This window comes from Ciconia boyciana, chromosome 1 (genome assembly GCF_034638445.1).
Source record: "Ciconia boyciana chromosome 1, ASM3463844v1, whole genome shotgun sequence".
NCBI classification, from domain to species: Eukaryota; Metazoa; Chordata; class Aves; order Ciconiiformes; family Ciconiidae; genus Ciconia; species Ciconia boyciana.
In genome coordinates, this window is record NC_132934.1 from 198,722,812 (window position 1) to 198,740,711 (window position 17,900).

General features: G+C 39.3%; 1 protein-coding gene across 3 annotated transcripts in view; it reads left to right on the forward strand.

Annotated features, from left to right (window-relative positions):
• Positions 1–17,900, forward strand: part of MIPEP (mitochondrial intermediate peptidase) — a 78,650-nt gene that overhangs the window by 46,722 nt on the left and 14,028 nt on the right. For all 3 annotated transcript variants that reach the window (XM_072850479.1, XM_072850480.1, XM_072850481.1), the window contains exon 16: positions 3,640–3,759. In XM_072850479.1, coding sequence (XP_072706580.1) covers positions 3,640–3,759 — 120 coding nt within the window. The remainder of the gene's footprint in view (positions 1–3,639; positions 3,760–17,900) is intronic.

The following is a 17,900-nucleotide window of genomic DNA, read 5'->3' on the forward strand; positions in this document are numbered from 1 at the left end:
ACAGAAGTATGCACTCATTTCAAAGAGACAGACTGGCAGAGCTATTTTGTTTGTTAATTCAGAAAAAATGTCCCAGAGAAGTTGACTGCATGGCAAATATAAAGTTCATACATTCCTTTGTAGAAGTGTGTTTTGCTACTTATGCAGATTTAGAAGTATAATAATTAATTGAAGAAAAACATATATTTCAATCTGCAGATGCCAAAGTATATATGTACTACTAATGTATATACCTGAAAAAACTGTGAATGTTGACTCTATTACCTTTCCTTCAGACTTTGCAAAGAGTGTATTCTGTATTGATGACTAGATGCTATGTAAGCTGTATGTGACCTTTAAAAGAAAGAAGAATTCTTACAAATTTTCCAGCAGTGGGGAAAATGCCTAAAAATTATTTTGTGGTCTGTTCAGAAAGTAAGTCTATTGGCATGTGAAAATAAGAAATGATGCTGGTTTTTCATCATAACTATAACACCTCTGCATTTTCTTCCAGCTCATGTAATCAGTTACTCAAGAGGAAAGACAGGAGAATCCATGCACATTCTCATAAGGCTTTTACCATGCAGATTGAGTCCCAGAGTCTCTCAGTCAGTAGTAACTTCACTGGAAAATGCATAACTGTTTGCATATTAATGCTATTAAGCATACAAGGAGCTAGAAAGAACTGGAGTCAAGTGAAACTAATAAATACCAATGTCAGTGCAAAATAGAGAGACAGTATGAAGATCGATAACTATTTGATGGCCTTTTTATATTTTTGGGTCTTTTGGGAAATGTGTTTTACTGAAATTAGAAATCATCTTCTAGTTACTGCTTAATATTAAGTGTTAGCATGCTCCTCAGCAGTATCACCTCAAATCCTGTGGTCCTGAGATGTGTCTCCCTTTCCCATTTCAAAGGCCTGTGTAAAGACACAGAGCTGTGGTTTGTAGATGGGAATGCTTATGGCTATAAAGTTCATCCAAGTTTATTTTCAGGGATGGATTTTTTTTTTTTTTAGCTATGCTGTCCAGGTGGCCTGGCTCATAGCTTTCTTCCCATGCTTTACATGTGCCAGGATCAGGGGAAAGCTTATAGCTGGCTTCAGTGACTCATTTCCCTATCACCACATTGTTCTTTAGGCAGTCCATTTCACTGGCCTTCAGCTGACATTTCCCCACTGCCTAGCTGTGAGTTGAACTTCTGCTCCAGCTCCCTGACCACAAGCTACTTGACTCCAAATTTTACTTTAGAGAAGGTCCGCTGCAGTGCAGTCTGCTCCATCTTGCAAGGAACACTGAAGAGCAACTGCAAACAGGTCCTAACAAAGCTGGGAAATAGAAAAAAGAGAATCAAGGCTGGGCTGAAGCAGGATGCTAAAGTCTATTTTCAGATGCTGAAGTTCTTCATGTTTGGTTTGGGGTTTTTGGAGAGGAGAGGGAAGTTGGTGTGGAATGACTCCTGCAGAGTCACAAAGGTCTAGGGTGACAGGAGAAAGTGAGTTTTCTAGGACTGTTATATCAGGTAATTTTCAGATCTGTTCATGGTACTTACTGTTGGTCATATCCTCAGTCACCCTTGCTACCATAAATGCTGTAGCTTTTGTTAAACTTTGTTAAAAAATGAACAAGGATTCTAGAGACCAGCTCTGAGGATGAAAAGTACAAGCAAAGGCATTGCGAAGCCTCTTTCTCTTTGAACAGAAGAGTAAAAAATATTGTAGTTTTTATGATCTAGTGTAGGTTTTTCTTTAGATCTTTAGTTTTTCATGTTATCAATATAATGATGGAAAATTTAAAATACCCCTGCGAAGTTTGGTTTTAAAAAATAAAGTATGCATTTATTGCTTGCCATTTGGTGCAGTGTCTTCATAGAGTTATCCTCTGAACAGATATTTGCTGCCTACTCTGAATTTGTAGATGGGCGCTGTTAAGTGCTTGCATCTCTTGTTCAGTGTTGCTATCTGGGACACAAAACTTGCAATGTCATTAATGGCTGATTGTGCAAGTTTAGGTCTTACTGTCCTCTTTTCTCCTCATTAGCTATGTAGGAAGCAAACAGGAAATTCAGGAGTAGCTCCTGCAAGTCATGGCTTCTTCACCCCTCTCCTTATAACGCTCAGTTTTTCTTGAAAAAAATAAGTTTTCACATTTATCATTTGTCAACAAACACTGTCAAAGGATTTATTAAGATCCTCTATGTTAGAAGACAGCTTATTCAAACAGAAGGATTATGGTCCTTTAGAAACAGTCACAATTTTGGTGAAAGTATATGTTGTATCCAGCCCAAATAAAATAAATGTTGAATTCTGATAAATTATTAAAGAGTTCAGAATGGTTTTGTACCCAAATTTCATAATAAAGAATCTTTTCACAGGTTGAGGGAGTCATGTTATTCACATCACATAAAACATCCATTCTCCATGGATGGAGAATGCCTCCAAACAGCCTTTTCTCCATAAAATTTCTGCATTTCATGGTTATAATTCCTAAACTAGTGTGTTTATCTCATTGGGAATGGTATTGCAGTCCCTGGGAGTGTGACTGGGCCTGAATCTCTAGCCAAATAATTTGCTTCATCCCTTGCACAAAAGCTTTTTGAGGCTGCCTACCATCAGTTTTCCTATGAAATGTGCTTACCACAGGATGGCCTGACCTGAACTCTTTGGCTTAAATATCTGGATCCACCAAACTTCTCAAAAATATCTTGTCTTGCAAGCAGCAGGTGTCCTCTTCTTCTTTCGTGCACTTCCACAGAATAGGAAATCTTCATATTAAAAAAAATAAATGCTGCAATTTCTTTTCAGTGATGGCACACACCGAGCCTTGGCACTGCCTTCTATCCATGCCTATTGCATGTTTGCTGTTAAAATGTCAGATACTCCGCTTTGCTATCTTTGCTTGAAAAGTATTTTAATTGGTGCTGCTTTCCTGATCTCCAGACACCTCAGTAATTTAGTCATGCACCAGTGTTCTGCTGTAGTTCACATGCTTCTGCACAAAAATTGCCCGTGAACCAGCTCTTACCTCTGGCAAAGTACCCTCCTGGTGCAGTGTGATCTTAGGCTAAGCTTACACTGCAGCAATTTATTGCTCTGCTGACAAGAACTGAAATAAATGAAGCATCTGCCTGAGTACTACACTGTTCGAGTGCTCTAGCAGAAACTCAGGGGCATCAGCAGCTCCATGTGCAGCTTCTTATGTTCACTGCCTGGGCCATAACTTGCCCCTGCAGGTCTGATGTGTTCTCATGGCTGCATGCATGCGTCTTGGAATAGCTTATTTTGCTGTGTCTGCTCAAATAACTTTTAAGTCTTTTTGTTAAATCTATTTAAAAATATTCTTTTTGAAAAGGGGAATTGCTGGAGGGCTATAGGGACAGGTCTTAATTTTATTTAAAAATGCAGGCCATTTAGTACTGCCAGTGTTCTCAGTGACCTAAACACGGATTTATGATAGGTCATGATGGTGGTGGTGGGTGTACTCCAAAAACCTGTTTCTCTCCTTGTACGTTATACTAAAAATAGAAGATTTACAAAACCATATATATTTAAACTCTTCTCTCTCCCTATTCTCTCTCCTGTTCTTTTCTATTTGTCTTTTTTGGTTGTCAAATGCCAATGCCATGTGCCAAAGACAAACGTGTATTTTATCTCTTCAGGTATTTTATGCTGCCTTGGACCAAATCTACCATGGGAAACATCCTCTGAAAAAGTCAACCACAGAAATTTTAAAGGAAACACAGGAGAAAGTTTATGGATTGCCATATGTACCTAATACAGTGAGTAGAAACATACTGACTGTATAAGCTACAGCTTTTCTTTGATAGCGTATTAATACCCCTACCTCTCCCTGCCCCTTGCCCCGCACACTCACGTGCTTATTGTTGTATTGTTATGTTGAAAGAGTATTCTTTCTTTCAGCCACTTTATCCAGAGAATAGGATGTTGGAAGTTTTCAGCTAAAAATCAAAATTTAATTAATTTACCTGTTTTTGTACAGGTATAGTCTCGTCATGCTGAACTTGATTACTTTTTCTTTTATTTTCTTATTAAGGAAGGCACTGGAAACAAAACATTGGAAAGAGGGTTTATTCTAGCTTTGCAAAGGACTGTTTGTAAAAGGCAACAAAACACTGTGCTTGCTGCATGTTGGTGTTTGTATACTGACAGCGTCAGCATGTGAGAGCAAGTCAGTATGAAGTAGGGCTTGGAAGTGAGTTTTTCTCACTGTATTGCTGTTGCCTTTGGCACGTCACATTTATCCTTTCATGTGGTATCTGAAAGTGTTAAAGCCTTGAGTTCTACTGAGCTACGTAATTTTGATCTTCATCATGACTAATCGTACGTTTGTTCTGTACTTTGTGTGACATCCAAAGGTGCAGTTTGCATAGATGATAGTCACGGGATTTCCTGGGCTGTCTGGAGCTGAATTCCCAGCCAGAGCATGGCCCGAATCACTGTTTGGCACTTTGGTCAGAATACCCAGATCCTTTCTCTGCTTTCTTCTTCTCAGGAAATGTACTTTTCTCCTTAGCAAAAATGTGATTTTTGTTCTCTGAGAAGGGTATTAGGAGATCCATGCTTCAGCCCTTTCCTCATCGAAACTGTACTGCCTCTGCTGGCCTGGCAAAGCTAGAGGAGTGGAAGCAAGATGCCTTCAGAGTACAATGTCTGACTTCTTAGCATTTTTATAAGTGTTGTTTTACACCGTTCCTCCGCAGGCATTAGTTATCCAGTGAACGGAACAGTTCCCTTCTTTGAAAGTTAGCCTGCGTTTTTTGTTCCATTTAAAGTATTTTTTATTTAGCTATTACCTTCAAAAGAGTATAACATCTTGTAATTAGCATAGCCTCAATATTAAGAGGGACAGCAAGTTTTGGCCTGAAACTTTATCCCAGCAAAATGTACTGTGATCTTTTGAATTGTCAGAAAGTCTATGCTCTGTACATTTATTGAATGTAGGATTAGTGTGTCTAGTCAAGAACTGTAATACAATTTAAATTTCAGTAAAACTTAGTGACAAATTACATTAGAAGAACATTAGCATTCTGTAGAGTAATTAATGTCAGTAATTTGGCTTGCTGTCCTTTGCTGCTCTTTCTTCTGAACTTAAGATATGTTTTCAGTTTAATTTGTAGTCCAGATAAAAAAAAATAAATGTCTTGAAAGTAAAAGGTTGGATTTTTTTTTTAAGTGAAGAGAGTATATTCCTTCCTTTCATTTAGTTTCAGACGTAGACATTGAAATATAGTAAGAGAGACCAGCTTTTATTTTCATCTGTCATTTGGCTAGGTACAGGTATGGCTGGCAGAGGAAACAAACTATTTTGATTATTTGAATTTTATCTGCTCTCTATAGGTTTAGATTCAATTATGAATTACTAAGTCAGGCTTGTATATCTTAAGTTAGTGGTGTTGGTAAAAAGTAATTCTTCCTTAGTGAAGATCTTAACTGTATTAATGTGATTTTTCTGTAGTAGCATTGTCTGTCAGGGCTGCACAAGCATCCATTATTATGTCCTCCTGATAAACCTTAATTCCCTCTTACTGCTCTTGACAGACAAGTGAACTTAGTAAATATCCTCTGAATGTACTTGGGCTTCAATCTCATTGTGCAAACTCATTTTCTGAAGTAGAGCCACAGCATATATCTTCAGCAGATGAATTTCTGTCTTTCTGAGGCACAGCTCAGGTAATAGGACAATTTGTATGCATCTTTTTATTATAGTACTTTCAAAATGAGGCACATAAACTACACCTAGTAAGTAAATGCTTCTGTACCTATGTGGTGATACCTATTTTAAGGTAAACCAAAGCATCATCCTCAGCAAATACTGTCTTGTGCGCGAACAGTAGGAGGGATAGTGGGAAGAAAATCCTGTCGAAGTCTGTATTTGCCATCCAAGTAGGTTTTACAGGCATTGGGGCAGTTGGCACTGCATGCAGTAGTATTTACATCGGCTGCGTTGACACGGATGGTTGCAGAAGCTGTGCCACATGCAAGGCAGAGAGGAAGAATGAAGCAGACTGTAGACAGACGGAAGCACAGAGAAACAGCACTCCACGAGATTTTGTTTTCCTGAAGAATGCAAATCTCTATTTCTGGCTGGCCATTGCTTATCTGTTCAGAAGTACACAGGGTTTGCTGCTGGCTCCTGGAGGATGAAATTCCATTGTGATTTCTTTGCTGTATTACTGAATCCAGAAGCTGACGACTGCCAGGCAGGGGGCAAGGAAATGTATCTGCCTGTTTTTGTAGTGTCTGGCAGTTTTGTTGCCAGAGGAGATTTGTGTTACTGAGTTTGGAAAATGAATAGAAATTTTGCGCAGACTGGATTCTTGAGTCCTTGTGATGCCTTTAAAAAGCAATCAGTCTTCCTTTTGACTCTTCTAAGAAAGCAAGATAAATAATAATGACCACACATTTTCCTGCCATTTCTTCCTGAATGTACTTGGCATCAAAATCTGTGCACTGTGGGGAATTCAGTACTCTGCTTTTGCTCCAAACTTTTCTTCAAATCATAGCTTATTTCTCATCTCTTTTGAAGCCGGTTTCCATTTAGTGTGGCCTGCCTTGCAATTGATAACACTGTCTGCTTTTAGAGTATCTCCCCTGATCTATTCTACCTTTGTCTCCAGGATGCCCAGAGAGACCTTTTAAAAAGTATTAGGTGACCCTTTGATCAACCTGAGACATGATCAAAGTTTCTCTCCATGATCTGTTGCTTAGTCCCCTGCCTGTCCCCCAAGTTCAGACTTGAAAACTACTTTCCTTTGAGAGAGTCATCAAAACTTAATGATATGCCATTGTTAGTCCTGCGCCAAGCATAATAATTCCTATCTCCTGCTGTGGGTTTCGGTTCAATATCGTAACAAAAAATGAGACACAGTAAACAGGCTCTGCAGTGATAGTGGAGATTGCAGCCTCCTGCAGTTACAGGAAAGAGCTCCCAATAATGAAGTGATTTTACAATAAACACCAGCTGCCCAAATCATCATACCTGAATTTTCTTTGTGAAATATTTAATTAGTTTGAATTATTGATTCTTATTTTCAAAAAAAATCATTATGGAGTTACATGTTAATTGTCTGTCCGTCGTAGTAACCTTTTTTCATTCTAATCTGGAAGTTTGGTGGGAGATGCTGGTTTGACTTGTGACTGTGAGGAAAAATGGTTTTGAAGAGTGAGGCACAGTGAATCTGGGTTCTTTTTTAGATCGCTGTCAAATAGTCCCTTTTGCATTTTTTAAAATTACGTGGCCTTCCAGTAAGCTTTTCTTCTGGAAACAAAGGAATTTCTTGTGTGGTACTTGAATCAAAGTGCAATGTTGGAATTAACCCACACACATCATTATAATTACATTTGATAGGAGGGAACATGTTGGTATGTAGGGAGCCTTTTGATATTTTTTGGAACACTAAATAATTTGCTGTATACCTTTTTGTTCTAGCATGTTAGGTACATATTAGTTCAGAAGGACCATCTCTACTGGTGGCCTAAAATTTACATCAGGTCACAGGTTTAATTATGCTTATATACTTTTGTCCAGAGTGCAGGTTTCTTTGGCAGTATGAGAACTTCTTAATGGCCCATGGTTGCTAGAGATCGGAGAGACCAAAACACCTGTGAGACCAAATATGCTAGCCAGCCAAGTTTGCCAACAAAAAACAAGGCAGATATTGTTATAGATACCCTAGAGGGAAGAAGTGTATGAAAAATGGTGTATCACCAATGTGGTTGTTAGTCTGTCTTCTTCCTGCAGCTGGGGGGGACTCTGCCCAGACAGGGATCCTGACCTTGGAAGTCTCCACCTAGGTCCTTGTCTTAACTTGCTGGGATTGTGTCTGTCATGCTCCTGACAAAAGGAAATCAATGGATGAGATGCAACCTAACATTTGGAGTGCTTGCTCAGGGAGGCTGTCAGGCACTACAGGAAGACGCGGCTTGCCACGGGTGCTGAGAACACAAGGATTTCATTAACAGGGCACATATAAAGGGGAGGTTGGTCAGCTGAAGAGGAGTTGATGTCGCTAGACAGAGAGAACTAGCTTCTCTGCAGAGAGAAAATAGTTTCTGCATCACATATTGTCACCATGTGCTCAAGCCCCCTTTTTATTTTGTTGAAGAACACCTGAGAGCAAAAGAGCAGCTGTATGCCTCTTTTTCCTTCTTAGGAGCCTTTTCATAGGAGTTTGGAGGTGACCTGACCTCGTGCTTAGTTGTGTTAGGTAAACCAGAGGCCAAAAATGGAGACAGTGTGGTTTCTGAAGTTCTGTATCACAGTCTTGTACTGATCATGATTGCTGTCAGTAGCGGTGCTGCAGTGAAGAGGAGAGTATCGCTTTTAACAGGCCTATTCCTCAGCCTGCTGAGGGCTGGCTGGCAGCGTGAGTGAAGTGTCTTGTTACTGAATCTGCCATCTGTGTCGTCATGGCATCTGTTGTCTCAGGATTTCTTGTTAGGCTTTGGAATGACTACTAATGTGTAGCTATAACTCCAGTCCTGTATAACATTTCATGTGAATATCAGTAACGCCATATAAAGAGAATAAATAGTCAGATGGGGCAAGCAATGAGGCAGCTGTCTTAAAATAAATAAGTGATAACCCTTAACCTATGAAGGTAAAAGTGGTTTTGAATTCTGAAAACTTCACTCAAGTGGTGAACATAAATCTTGAAATTATTGGTAAGGAAGGCTAAATAGTGGCTGCCTATTAAATTTTAAACTGTGATTTCACTTTATATTTATTTTACCTAAAATCTTCCCAAATTTGTCTTAGATTTATGAAGTTAAACTAATGTAACCTTAGAACCTAAGCAAAACTGAAAGCTAGGTTAAAGGAAATGAAAAAGAACAGCTAAAAGGTAGAATTGGTGTGGTTGCCAAAGAGCAATATGACCAATACTGCGTTGAGGATGAGGGAATAAAATTTATGGTGCTAATCAAGAAGATGCTGAAAAGAACTGAGTGGGAGAAGAAGCCTGTACATTTGACTATCTGAGAAAAGGAGGTTATTAGAAAAGTAGAAGCCATATAAAAGTGTGAAAAACAGAAGACAAGATAAGCTCTAATGAGCCAAAAGTAAAATTGTGGAAGTTTCAAGCAGCTTAAAAACCAAAAATTTCAATAATGAGTAAAAACAATGCATCAGAAAGAGGAAGGCTGCCAGATATTTGCTGGAACTGGAGAATATCTAAGTATGATGATTCAAAAGACGTGTAGTTATCAGCGAGACTGAACCAAAGACACAAACTATCCTGATGCAAGAAAGATTTGGTAATAAGGGACCAAGCCCTTTAAAGACCTTATTAAGATCATAAAAAAATAGAAATCATGATACAACTAGAGGTAATTACTAAAAGAATACAAGAATTCAGAGCAAAAAAGGCTAGAAATGCTGAGTTGCAAAATGCAAGTAGTGAAGGTAATAAAGCTCCATAACTACTGAAGAAATAAGAGGAGAGTAGGGGAGAGAACAGCAACAAATGTCAGAGAAAGCAGAAATATTCCATGCCTCTGCCTCAGTGTTTTTTAAAAAAATAAATGAATTTTGATTAGGTAAGTAATGCATATAATTTTTGAGACTGATAGAAACACAACTGATATTAAGGAATGAAAGAGAGAGAATAATTAGATTAGATGTAGTCAGGTTGTCAGAATATTTAAGTTTGTCACAGCAGTTACTGACCTGGAGGAATTATCACTCACAAACTCATGAAAAAGTGGTAGTGCTATTATGATAACTACTCTTACGAAGGGACGAGAACTTGGGAACCGTAGACTAATCATTCAGACTTTGTCACTCAAGAAGTAGTAGAACCAATTATTAAGCAGCTCATACATACCTTGAGAACAATCAAGTGAACAAAATAACCGTGGTTTTGTTAAGAATCATCTGAGATGGAAAAATCCACTTTTCTTCTTAAGAAATTGGTTGACCTTGGGAATAGGAAGGATGTGGTTGATAGCATAACTCTAGACTTAGCAAGCTTTCTGACACTTGCAAATCGTAATTCTACAAGCAAACTGGAGTTATGGCTGAGGGAACATGCAGAAATCATGCTGACAGAGCAGGTGAAAGCTTAGTTTCAGACTGGGACGTTTTAAGTGGAAGTCACCAGGGGTCTGTCCCGGAATTACTGTAGTTCTGTGTTTTTGTTAATGGTTTAGATGATAATTTATTTATAATATTTATAGAAGTTCCTTCAGTTGACAAAGATTGCGGAAATAATGAAAAGTAGAATTTAAATGATCCAGAGAATTTGGATCCAAAGTAGTTGGATCGCTGTGTTGTAAGTCAAGCAAGCGGGGCAGAAGACCAGCTTGGCTGAGCAGGTAACTCCTTGTGATGCTCAGGACAAAAAAGAAACTGTGTGATCTCTGGAAGTAAGGTCAGGCTTCGCAGGAAGAGTACGGAGCTGTGGTTCATTTATGCAGGGAGAACACACGAAAGGCTGAAGCTCAATTAGAGTTGAAACTGGCCAGTGTTGTTTCAGATAACAAGAAGGGCTTTTTTAAATACGTTAATAGTAAGAGGAGGTCTAAAGAAAACATTGGACCAATACTTGTTGAAAATGGTCATCTGACTAACAGAGATGAAGAAAAAGCAGAGGCATTCAATGCGGTTTTTGCCTCAGACTTTAATAATACTGATAGACCTTGGGCTGCCTGGTCCCCTGAGTCAGAGGACCATGACTGTGGGAACAGCGACTTTCCATTTGTGGACACTGAAATTGTAAGGGACCAGCTCTATCAGCTGAATGTTCACAAGTCCATGGGGCCTGATGGGGTTCATCCCAGAGTTCTGAAGGAGCTAGCGGATGTTATGGCGGGACCCCTCTCTTACCACCTACCAAACAAAGGTCTTGGGAGCCTGGGGAGGTCCCTGGTGACTGGGAGCTACCCAGTGTTATTTCAATTTACAAAAAGGGCATGAGGGAAGACCCAGGGAACTACAGACCTGTTTGCCTAACGTCAGTTCCTGGAAAAATTATGGAGCAGATTATACTGGGTACTATTGAATGGCATTTAAAGAATAATGCAGTCATCAGGCACAGTCAGCATGGGTTCACAAAAGGAAAGTCCTGTTTAACTAATTTGCTATCCTTCTATCGTAAGGTCACCTGCCTAGTGGATGATGGGAAGGTGGTGGATGTAGTTTTTCTGGATTTTAGTAAGGTTCTTGATGCTGTCCCTCATAGCATCCTTCTGGACAAATTGTCCAACTGTGGGATGAGCGGGTTCACAGTGCCCTGGGTGAAGAACTGGCTAAAAGGCAGAGCTCAAAGGGTTGTAGTGAATGGGGCTACGTCTGGCTGGCGACCGGTCACCAGCGGTGTTCCTCAGGGTTCAGTTCTAGGGCCAGTCCTGTTCAATATATTTATCAACAATCTGGATGCAGGAGTTGAATGCACTGTTAGCAAGTTTGCTGATGATACCAAACTGGGAGGTGCTGTTGACTCTCTTGAGGGACAGGAGGCCTTGCAGAGGGATCTAGATAGATTGGAGCATTGGGCAATGATTAATGGGATTAAATTTAACAAGTCAAAATGCCAGATTCTGCAGCTAGGATGGAGTAATGCCAGGCACAAGAATAAAGTGGGAGAGGAGTGGGTGGGGAGCAGCCCTGCAGAAAGGGATCCGGCGGTGCTGGTCGGCAGCAAGGCTCAATAGGAGCCAGCAGTGTGCCCCGGCAGCCAAGAGGGCAAATCGCATCCTGGGGTGCATCAAACACAGCACAACCAGCCAGCCAAAAGAGGTGATTATCCCGCTGTATTCAGCACTGGTGCGGCCTCACTGAGCGCTGTGTGCAGTCCTGGGCCCCACAATTTAAGAAGGATACGAAGGTCTTTGAATGTGTCCAGAGGAGGACAACAAAGCTGGTGAAAGGGCTGGAAGGCATGCCCTATGAGGAGCAGCTAAGGACTTTGGGCTTGTCTAGCTTGGAGAAAAGGAGGCCGAGGGGCGACCTCATTGCTCTCCACAGCTTCCTGAGGAGGGGAAGTGGAGAGGGAGGTGCTGATCTCTTCTCCCTGGTATCCACTGACAGGACACATGGGAATGGTTCAAAGCTGCGCCAGGGGAGGTTTAGGCTGGACATTAGGAAGGATTTCTTTACCGAGAGGGTGGTCAAACACTGGAACAGGCTTCCTAGAGAGGTGGTCAATGCCTCAAGCCTGTCAGTGTTTAAGAGGCATTTGGGCAATGCCCTTAATAACATGCTTTAACTTTTGGTCAGCCCTGAACTGGTCAAGCAGTTGGACCAGATGATCGTTGCAGGTCCCTTCCAACTGAAATAGGCTATTCTATTCTAGTTTGCATTAGGAAAGCTATTAAATACATAAGTATTTAAAGAACAATAAATGCCAAAAGAGCGTGCTTTTATTCATGGGATGCCGCTAAAGAAAATCATGTCTGTTTTTTAAATATATTTTAGTATTTGGTGTTGGGGACTTAGCAGTGGGTAGCATTGTGTCCTGTAGTAGGTGTCTGCCTGTTAAAAAGATGTCGAAAAACTGGAAGAAATACAGAGAAGTGGTTTTGGAAAGATAATAGGTTTGGAAACATGACCTATAAAGAAAGTTGAGGAAATGGAGTTTATTTGGGTAGCAAAGAGAAAATTATTTGGGCACACATGAGTATGTTCTGGTATTGAAAACCTTTATGAGAAAAAATATAATTGGAATTGAGACTGTGATCATTTGTTTCTTATGAGTGAGCAGATAGGAGGGAAAAATGGTTTAATTTACAGCAAAAGTGATTATGTTAGTACCTAATCTTTTAAACTCTTGTCAGTCTTTTCCCTCGTTTGATGAAGAGGGAAGCAGACACCCAGTAGGTCTAGGATCTCCCTTATAGGGAGTTTTAAAGAAACCACTGTTGTAGATCACGAGAGACATAAATTTCATAGTAAAGGCAGAGAGCCTTCAGAGAAGATTGCTTTTCCACGTTTTCTCTCTCTTCAGTTACTTGAAGAGGCACTTTTTGGAGTGTTTTGAAGAGAGATGAAGTCATATGTCATTACTCAACCTCTTGAAGTTTGTGTAACCCCTTCAAAGTAATTTTTTACCTTGCCATGTTGGAAACCAAAGTTATTTACACAAAGTGCAAATCCCTGGATTAGTTTTCATAGGAGCCTTCTTAAAAGTATACTATAAAATCAAGTTGAAGAGTCTGGGTCTGAGGAAAAGATTAATAAGAGTGCACAGTGAACTCTGGGGAAGTGATAGTTCTATAAATAATTAATAGCTAAAAGCCATTTCAAAAAGATTGGTGCCCTGCTGAGGTCAGTAGTAAAGTAGATGCTGGGACTTTCAAAAGCTCTTAAAGTCACCCTTCAAGGTTTGTTTAGGTTTCTGTCTTTCTGGAGTTGAGTTCATTTTATGATAAAGAAAATGCTGATAGCAAATACTGTGAAGATTTGTTTTCCGGTGGTAATATGACACTATTCACTGGGCAACTATCTACAGCAGCAGAGTGTTTACAGATATCATAAGATATGAAGCACTTTTAAGGAAATTCTTTTAGCAAGTGTTAGCCCCATGAAACTCAAACATACTTTAGCGATAGTATTTACCATGTAGTAGAGCATTTTAAGGAACAGTGCAGGAAGTAGTTGCATACATCTCCTGGTAACATTTTGAAATGGCTATATGTGCTTTAGATATATCTTTTATATCTATATATATACACACACATTGCTTTGTTTAGTTTTATATAATTCTGTTCTCACAGCTCACATGTCCTTTGTTTTCCCCCAGGATTGCAGTACTGGAGTTATATTTGATAGTGATAGATATAACTGAATATATCATTGCCCTAAACACAGGCTAGAGGGCCTGACGTGAAATGCTCTTCAAATGTAGCAGGAGATTGTCTTTTCTATGAAAAGCTTGCAATCAGAACAAAAAAGAACAAGAGAGAGGAACTATGATCACCCTCGCTTAACAGGAGGTGGCAGTTAGACTGAGAGGGGAAAAAACCTGGTTTCTTCAAGTTCATACTGCAGTTTGTGGCAGATTCAGGATTAGAATCATGATCCCCTAAATCCCTGTCTGGAATGGCTCTGGCAAAAGATAGTAAATGAGCATTACTATAAAATAGTAGCTATTTCATCTTCCAGTGTAGGTACAGATAATTTACATGATTAAGTTGTACTGGCAAATATAGTTTGCAGTTACAAAGTTGCTTAAGATATTTCTCATTTTTTGTAAGAGCTTACCTTAAGCAGCATTCATGATGTTTGTTTTAAAAGAATAGGTCAATACTTAAAATTAGATGTAATTGGTAAAGTAGAATAAAAACCTTGGGCTTCAGTGTGAGTCTGTACCCAAAGGAAACCATGATGATCTGATTCTAGTTATCTTGGGCTTATGAATCTTTAAAGCTTAGGCCGTAATAGAAATTATTAATTGGTAATAGAATGGGGGGGGGGTGTTGCATGTGTATGTATATGTGTGTTGAGTTACGTGTTACAACATGGAGGACTTGTTTGGAAATTATCTGATTACATATTTCTTATATTTTACTTTAAAGACTAGTTATAATGTTTGCAAGGAACACTTTCTCTCAACTTGTCCAAATAAGGTCAGTCAAAGGACACAATATAGAATCCATTTTCATCTCTGTATCTTTTAATCCAAGTTTTAAGGATTGTGGAGCAATACAGATCATACATACAGCTTTTTGAAGTTGGTATTCTTTATCTCCCATGTCCCCCTTCCCCCAGTCCCTTTGTGGGGAGGAAAGAAAAGGGTGAAGAGTAAATAGTTTTAAATGATTTTGCTATAAGCAGCTCAAATGCATTAATAGTTTATAAATAAAAATGAAATACTTTGTTTTAAGTAATTCAAAGACCATATGGTACATATCTAGAATCACCTAAGTGGTTAATTGCATGTTAAATTCCTTTCCTCTTCCCTAGTGTAAACAACTGCAAAAATATTTACTTTCCTTGCCTTGCTAGATTTATTTATCATTTTATAATACAAACACAGAAGTGTTATAAATTGAAATCTTAATCTCTTGCTTGACTCGCTTTCTAAAATGTCAGCGATGTCTCTGGGTTGGTTTACTTTGTGTGCTCTCCCACTCCTAACACAGAAATGCACAATGCTGAAAAACTGAAGAATATTGACGTTAAGCAAGTTAGGGGCGCAGCACAAGATGTGGTTTCTTGAAATTAGCTTTCTGTTATTCTAAACAAGATTAGAAACTGCAGCAAAGGAAGTGGCTTTAAAGCTCTTTATTGGATTTTTTTATTATTGTGAAACTCCAGAATGATGATGATGTAATTCTATAAAACTTAGAGGGGCTCAGGCCAAAAATACAGAAAGTAAGTTGACCGAGCAAGCTGCTGCATACCTATGGAGAGAGTTGTTTCTGCCAGTCAGTGAGTGCTCCAGCTTTTCCCCAGAGGTAGCTACTGGCACAAACAGTTTGCAGACTCTGCACTCCAAAACTCATTAAACTTTTTCTTCAAGTGAGAATGAATTGAGGACATCTTCAAAGGACGCTGTAAACTTATGTAACAAACTAATACAATAAGGAAGACAATTCTGTGATTTGTTTCAGAACAAAAGAGTGAATTCTTTAAGCTGCAAAGCGTATGTGAAAATCCTTTCCTCGCTTCATAAAGTAAGTGAGTAGTTTAAACAGAAAAGTGAGAGAATAAATTCTGCTATGTGACAATTTGGCCTCTCTAAAATAAACGCAGCCAGCGGCAGAGCTTGAGCTTCGGAGCCTGGCAGCCACAGCCTGGGCTTCTGCTAGCAGTGCTGGGCTGCTCGCTCCCATTACTGTGCGGGGGCAAGAAAAAAAGAGGAGCCTTACCAGGAAGCTTCTCAGCTGGTCTAACTGCAGGCTCAGCTCTTTTGGGAAAGGGAGCCTAGAAGAGGTTTAGAGAAGGGCATTTAATTCAAGTAGATTAGCACACTAATTCTGGGAATCACTGTAATGAATGAATGAGACTGAAATTTCCTGTACGTGGTGACTGGATGTTGTAGCAGTTCTGTGCTGTGAAATCTCTTGAATATCTTCCTTGAATTTTGAGAAAAGTGATCTTGAACTTCCATCTGGGACAGAATATGGGCTTGAAGAGCATGAAAATGCAGAGTGGAGTCAAAGGAAAAAAGTGAGACCAGATCTCCTGGTTGTCAGATAGTACAGTTTTTTTCTTTTGCTAAAAGCACTTTTTCCCTCAGATATTTTAAAATGATGCCTGTGCAGCTAGTACATCAGAATGGGAAACTTGCTAACCTAAATATGGAGCATCCCTCTGATCTGCACCCCCCAGTAAATTTACCATTTTTCTCTGCCGAAAAGTGGCCTCATAGTTCTTGACCTGTAACTTGCAGCTCTTTATGTCCCACCTCCAGCTCCTGCTGTATGAGTGGCTGACGCAGCACCAAGAAAACATTGCCTGTGCTAACTTTCAGTGTGCTTGTTTGCATGCCAGAGCGGTGTTGTCCTGGAGTTCCACTAGCCCTGATAAACCTTGGTCTCAGCAAAGGGAAATAGCCTGTACTGATTTCTATGCTAATTGCCGTTCTCTTCTGGCTCCCAAGTTACCAGAGCCTGAAACTTCTCCTGACTCTCAGGAGCTTTCCACCTGTGCTGATAGCTAAATTCAAGAGCATTAGGAGCAATAATACCAAGTTAGTGCCAGATGCAGGGGTTCTCCACCCAGTAGCCCCTGAAGGAGATAAGTTGGCTGCTCCTCTATTGGGTTTCCTGCCAGAATAAGAATGTAATTAAGAAGGGGGAGGGCACCAAATATCATCTCCATCAAATATTGTTCCTCATGGAAACTATTCAACAACTTGCTCATTGATGTAATTACTGAAGCACACATTTTGTAATTAGAAGACTTAAATGATGAAAATACTTCTCTTAATTTAGTGTTGGGTCTTTTCAGGTTCTCACTTGTGTTTTTTGTCTTAAGATGCAAAGCAAAATGGACTTAAATATACTTTGAAGTAACTGAAGTCACAGCAGAAACTGTTGGAAGAGCATTTTGAAAAGTCTAAGCACTAGTCAAGAATTTCTGTAGGTTTTTTTTTTCTTTCCAAAAGATGTAGTAGGATTTTGTAGCTCTGATTCCATGTAATTAGTGGAGCTCCATGGAACAATGATTACCCACACTCAAACAAAAGCTAGGCTAGCATATATTAAGCTACCTGTAGGTTTTTCTTTCGGTTTTGTCGTTTTAGAATCACATCTGAATTTTTATATCAGATTATTTTTGTGATAATCTTAACAGTTCTAAATTTAGAATTCAAATAATTGAATCCTAAATTAGTTTATGTAGTCTTCAAAACAGTTTAGTTTAACTGATCCTACCATATTGTTAAAATGAATGAAGTGGCTTAACTTTTAAATAGAAGATAGAAGTTGTAGTAAATTACTCAGATTTCTCCTAGAGCAGTAGTCCTATCCTCTCCAAAGATAACAGGATAAATACTTCTGTCCTCTGACTACAAAGGAAGCCTATGTGACTAGTTTGGGCAAGACACCTAGTTTAAGGTAGCTAAAGTAAAATGAACTGAATCTTACCCTAAGAATGTATCCTACCAGGACTTCTTAAAAGATTCCTGATAAGGTGTAAGAATACAAAAGTATCAGTGAGGTTTTTTTTTTTGTTACAGGATGGGATGGAAAGCCATTGCACATGGTATTTTGGAAATATTTCAGACCTGGTTATAAGAGAAGATTGATAATGTTGGTGGAAAAAAGGCCCCTTTAATAACTGCAGTGGATCAGTCGCACACCTTTATTTCAGTCTGTTGTGCTGGATAAAAAGCAGGCATGAACATGACCTGTGGATGGCATATTATCATAACCCATGGGCTATGCTGTAAAATGCACTGTTTTATAAACTCCTGGAATGGGTTCATGGAACTTTTTGAAGTAGGTGATTACT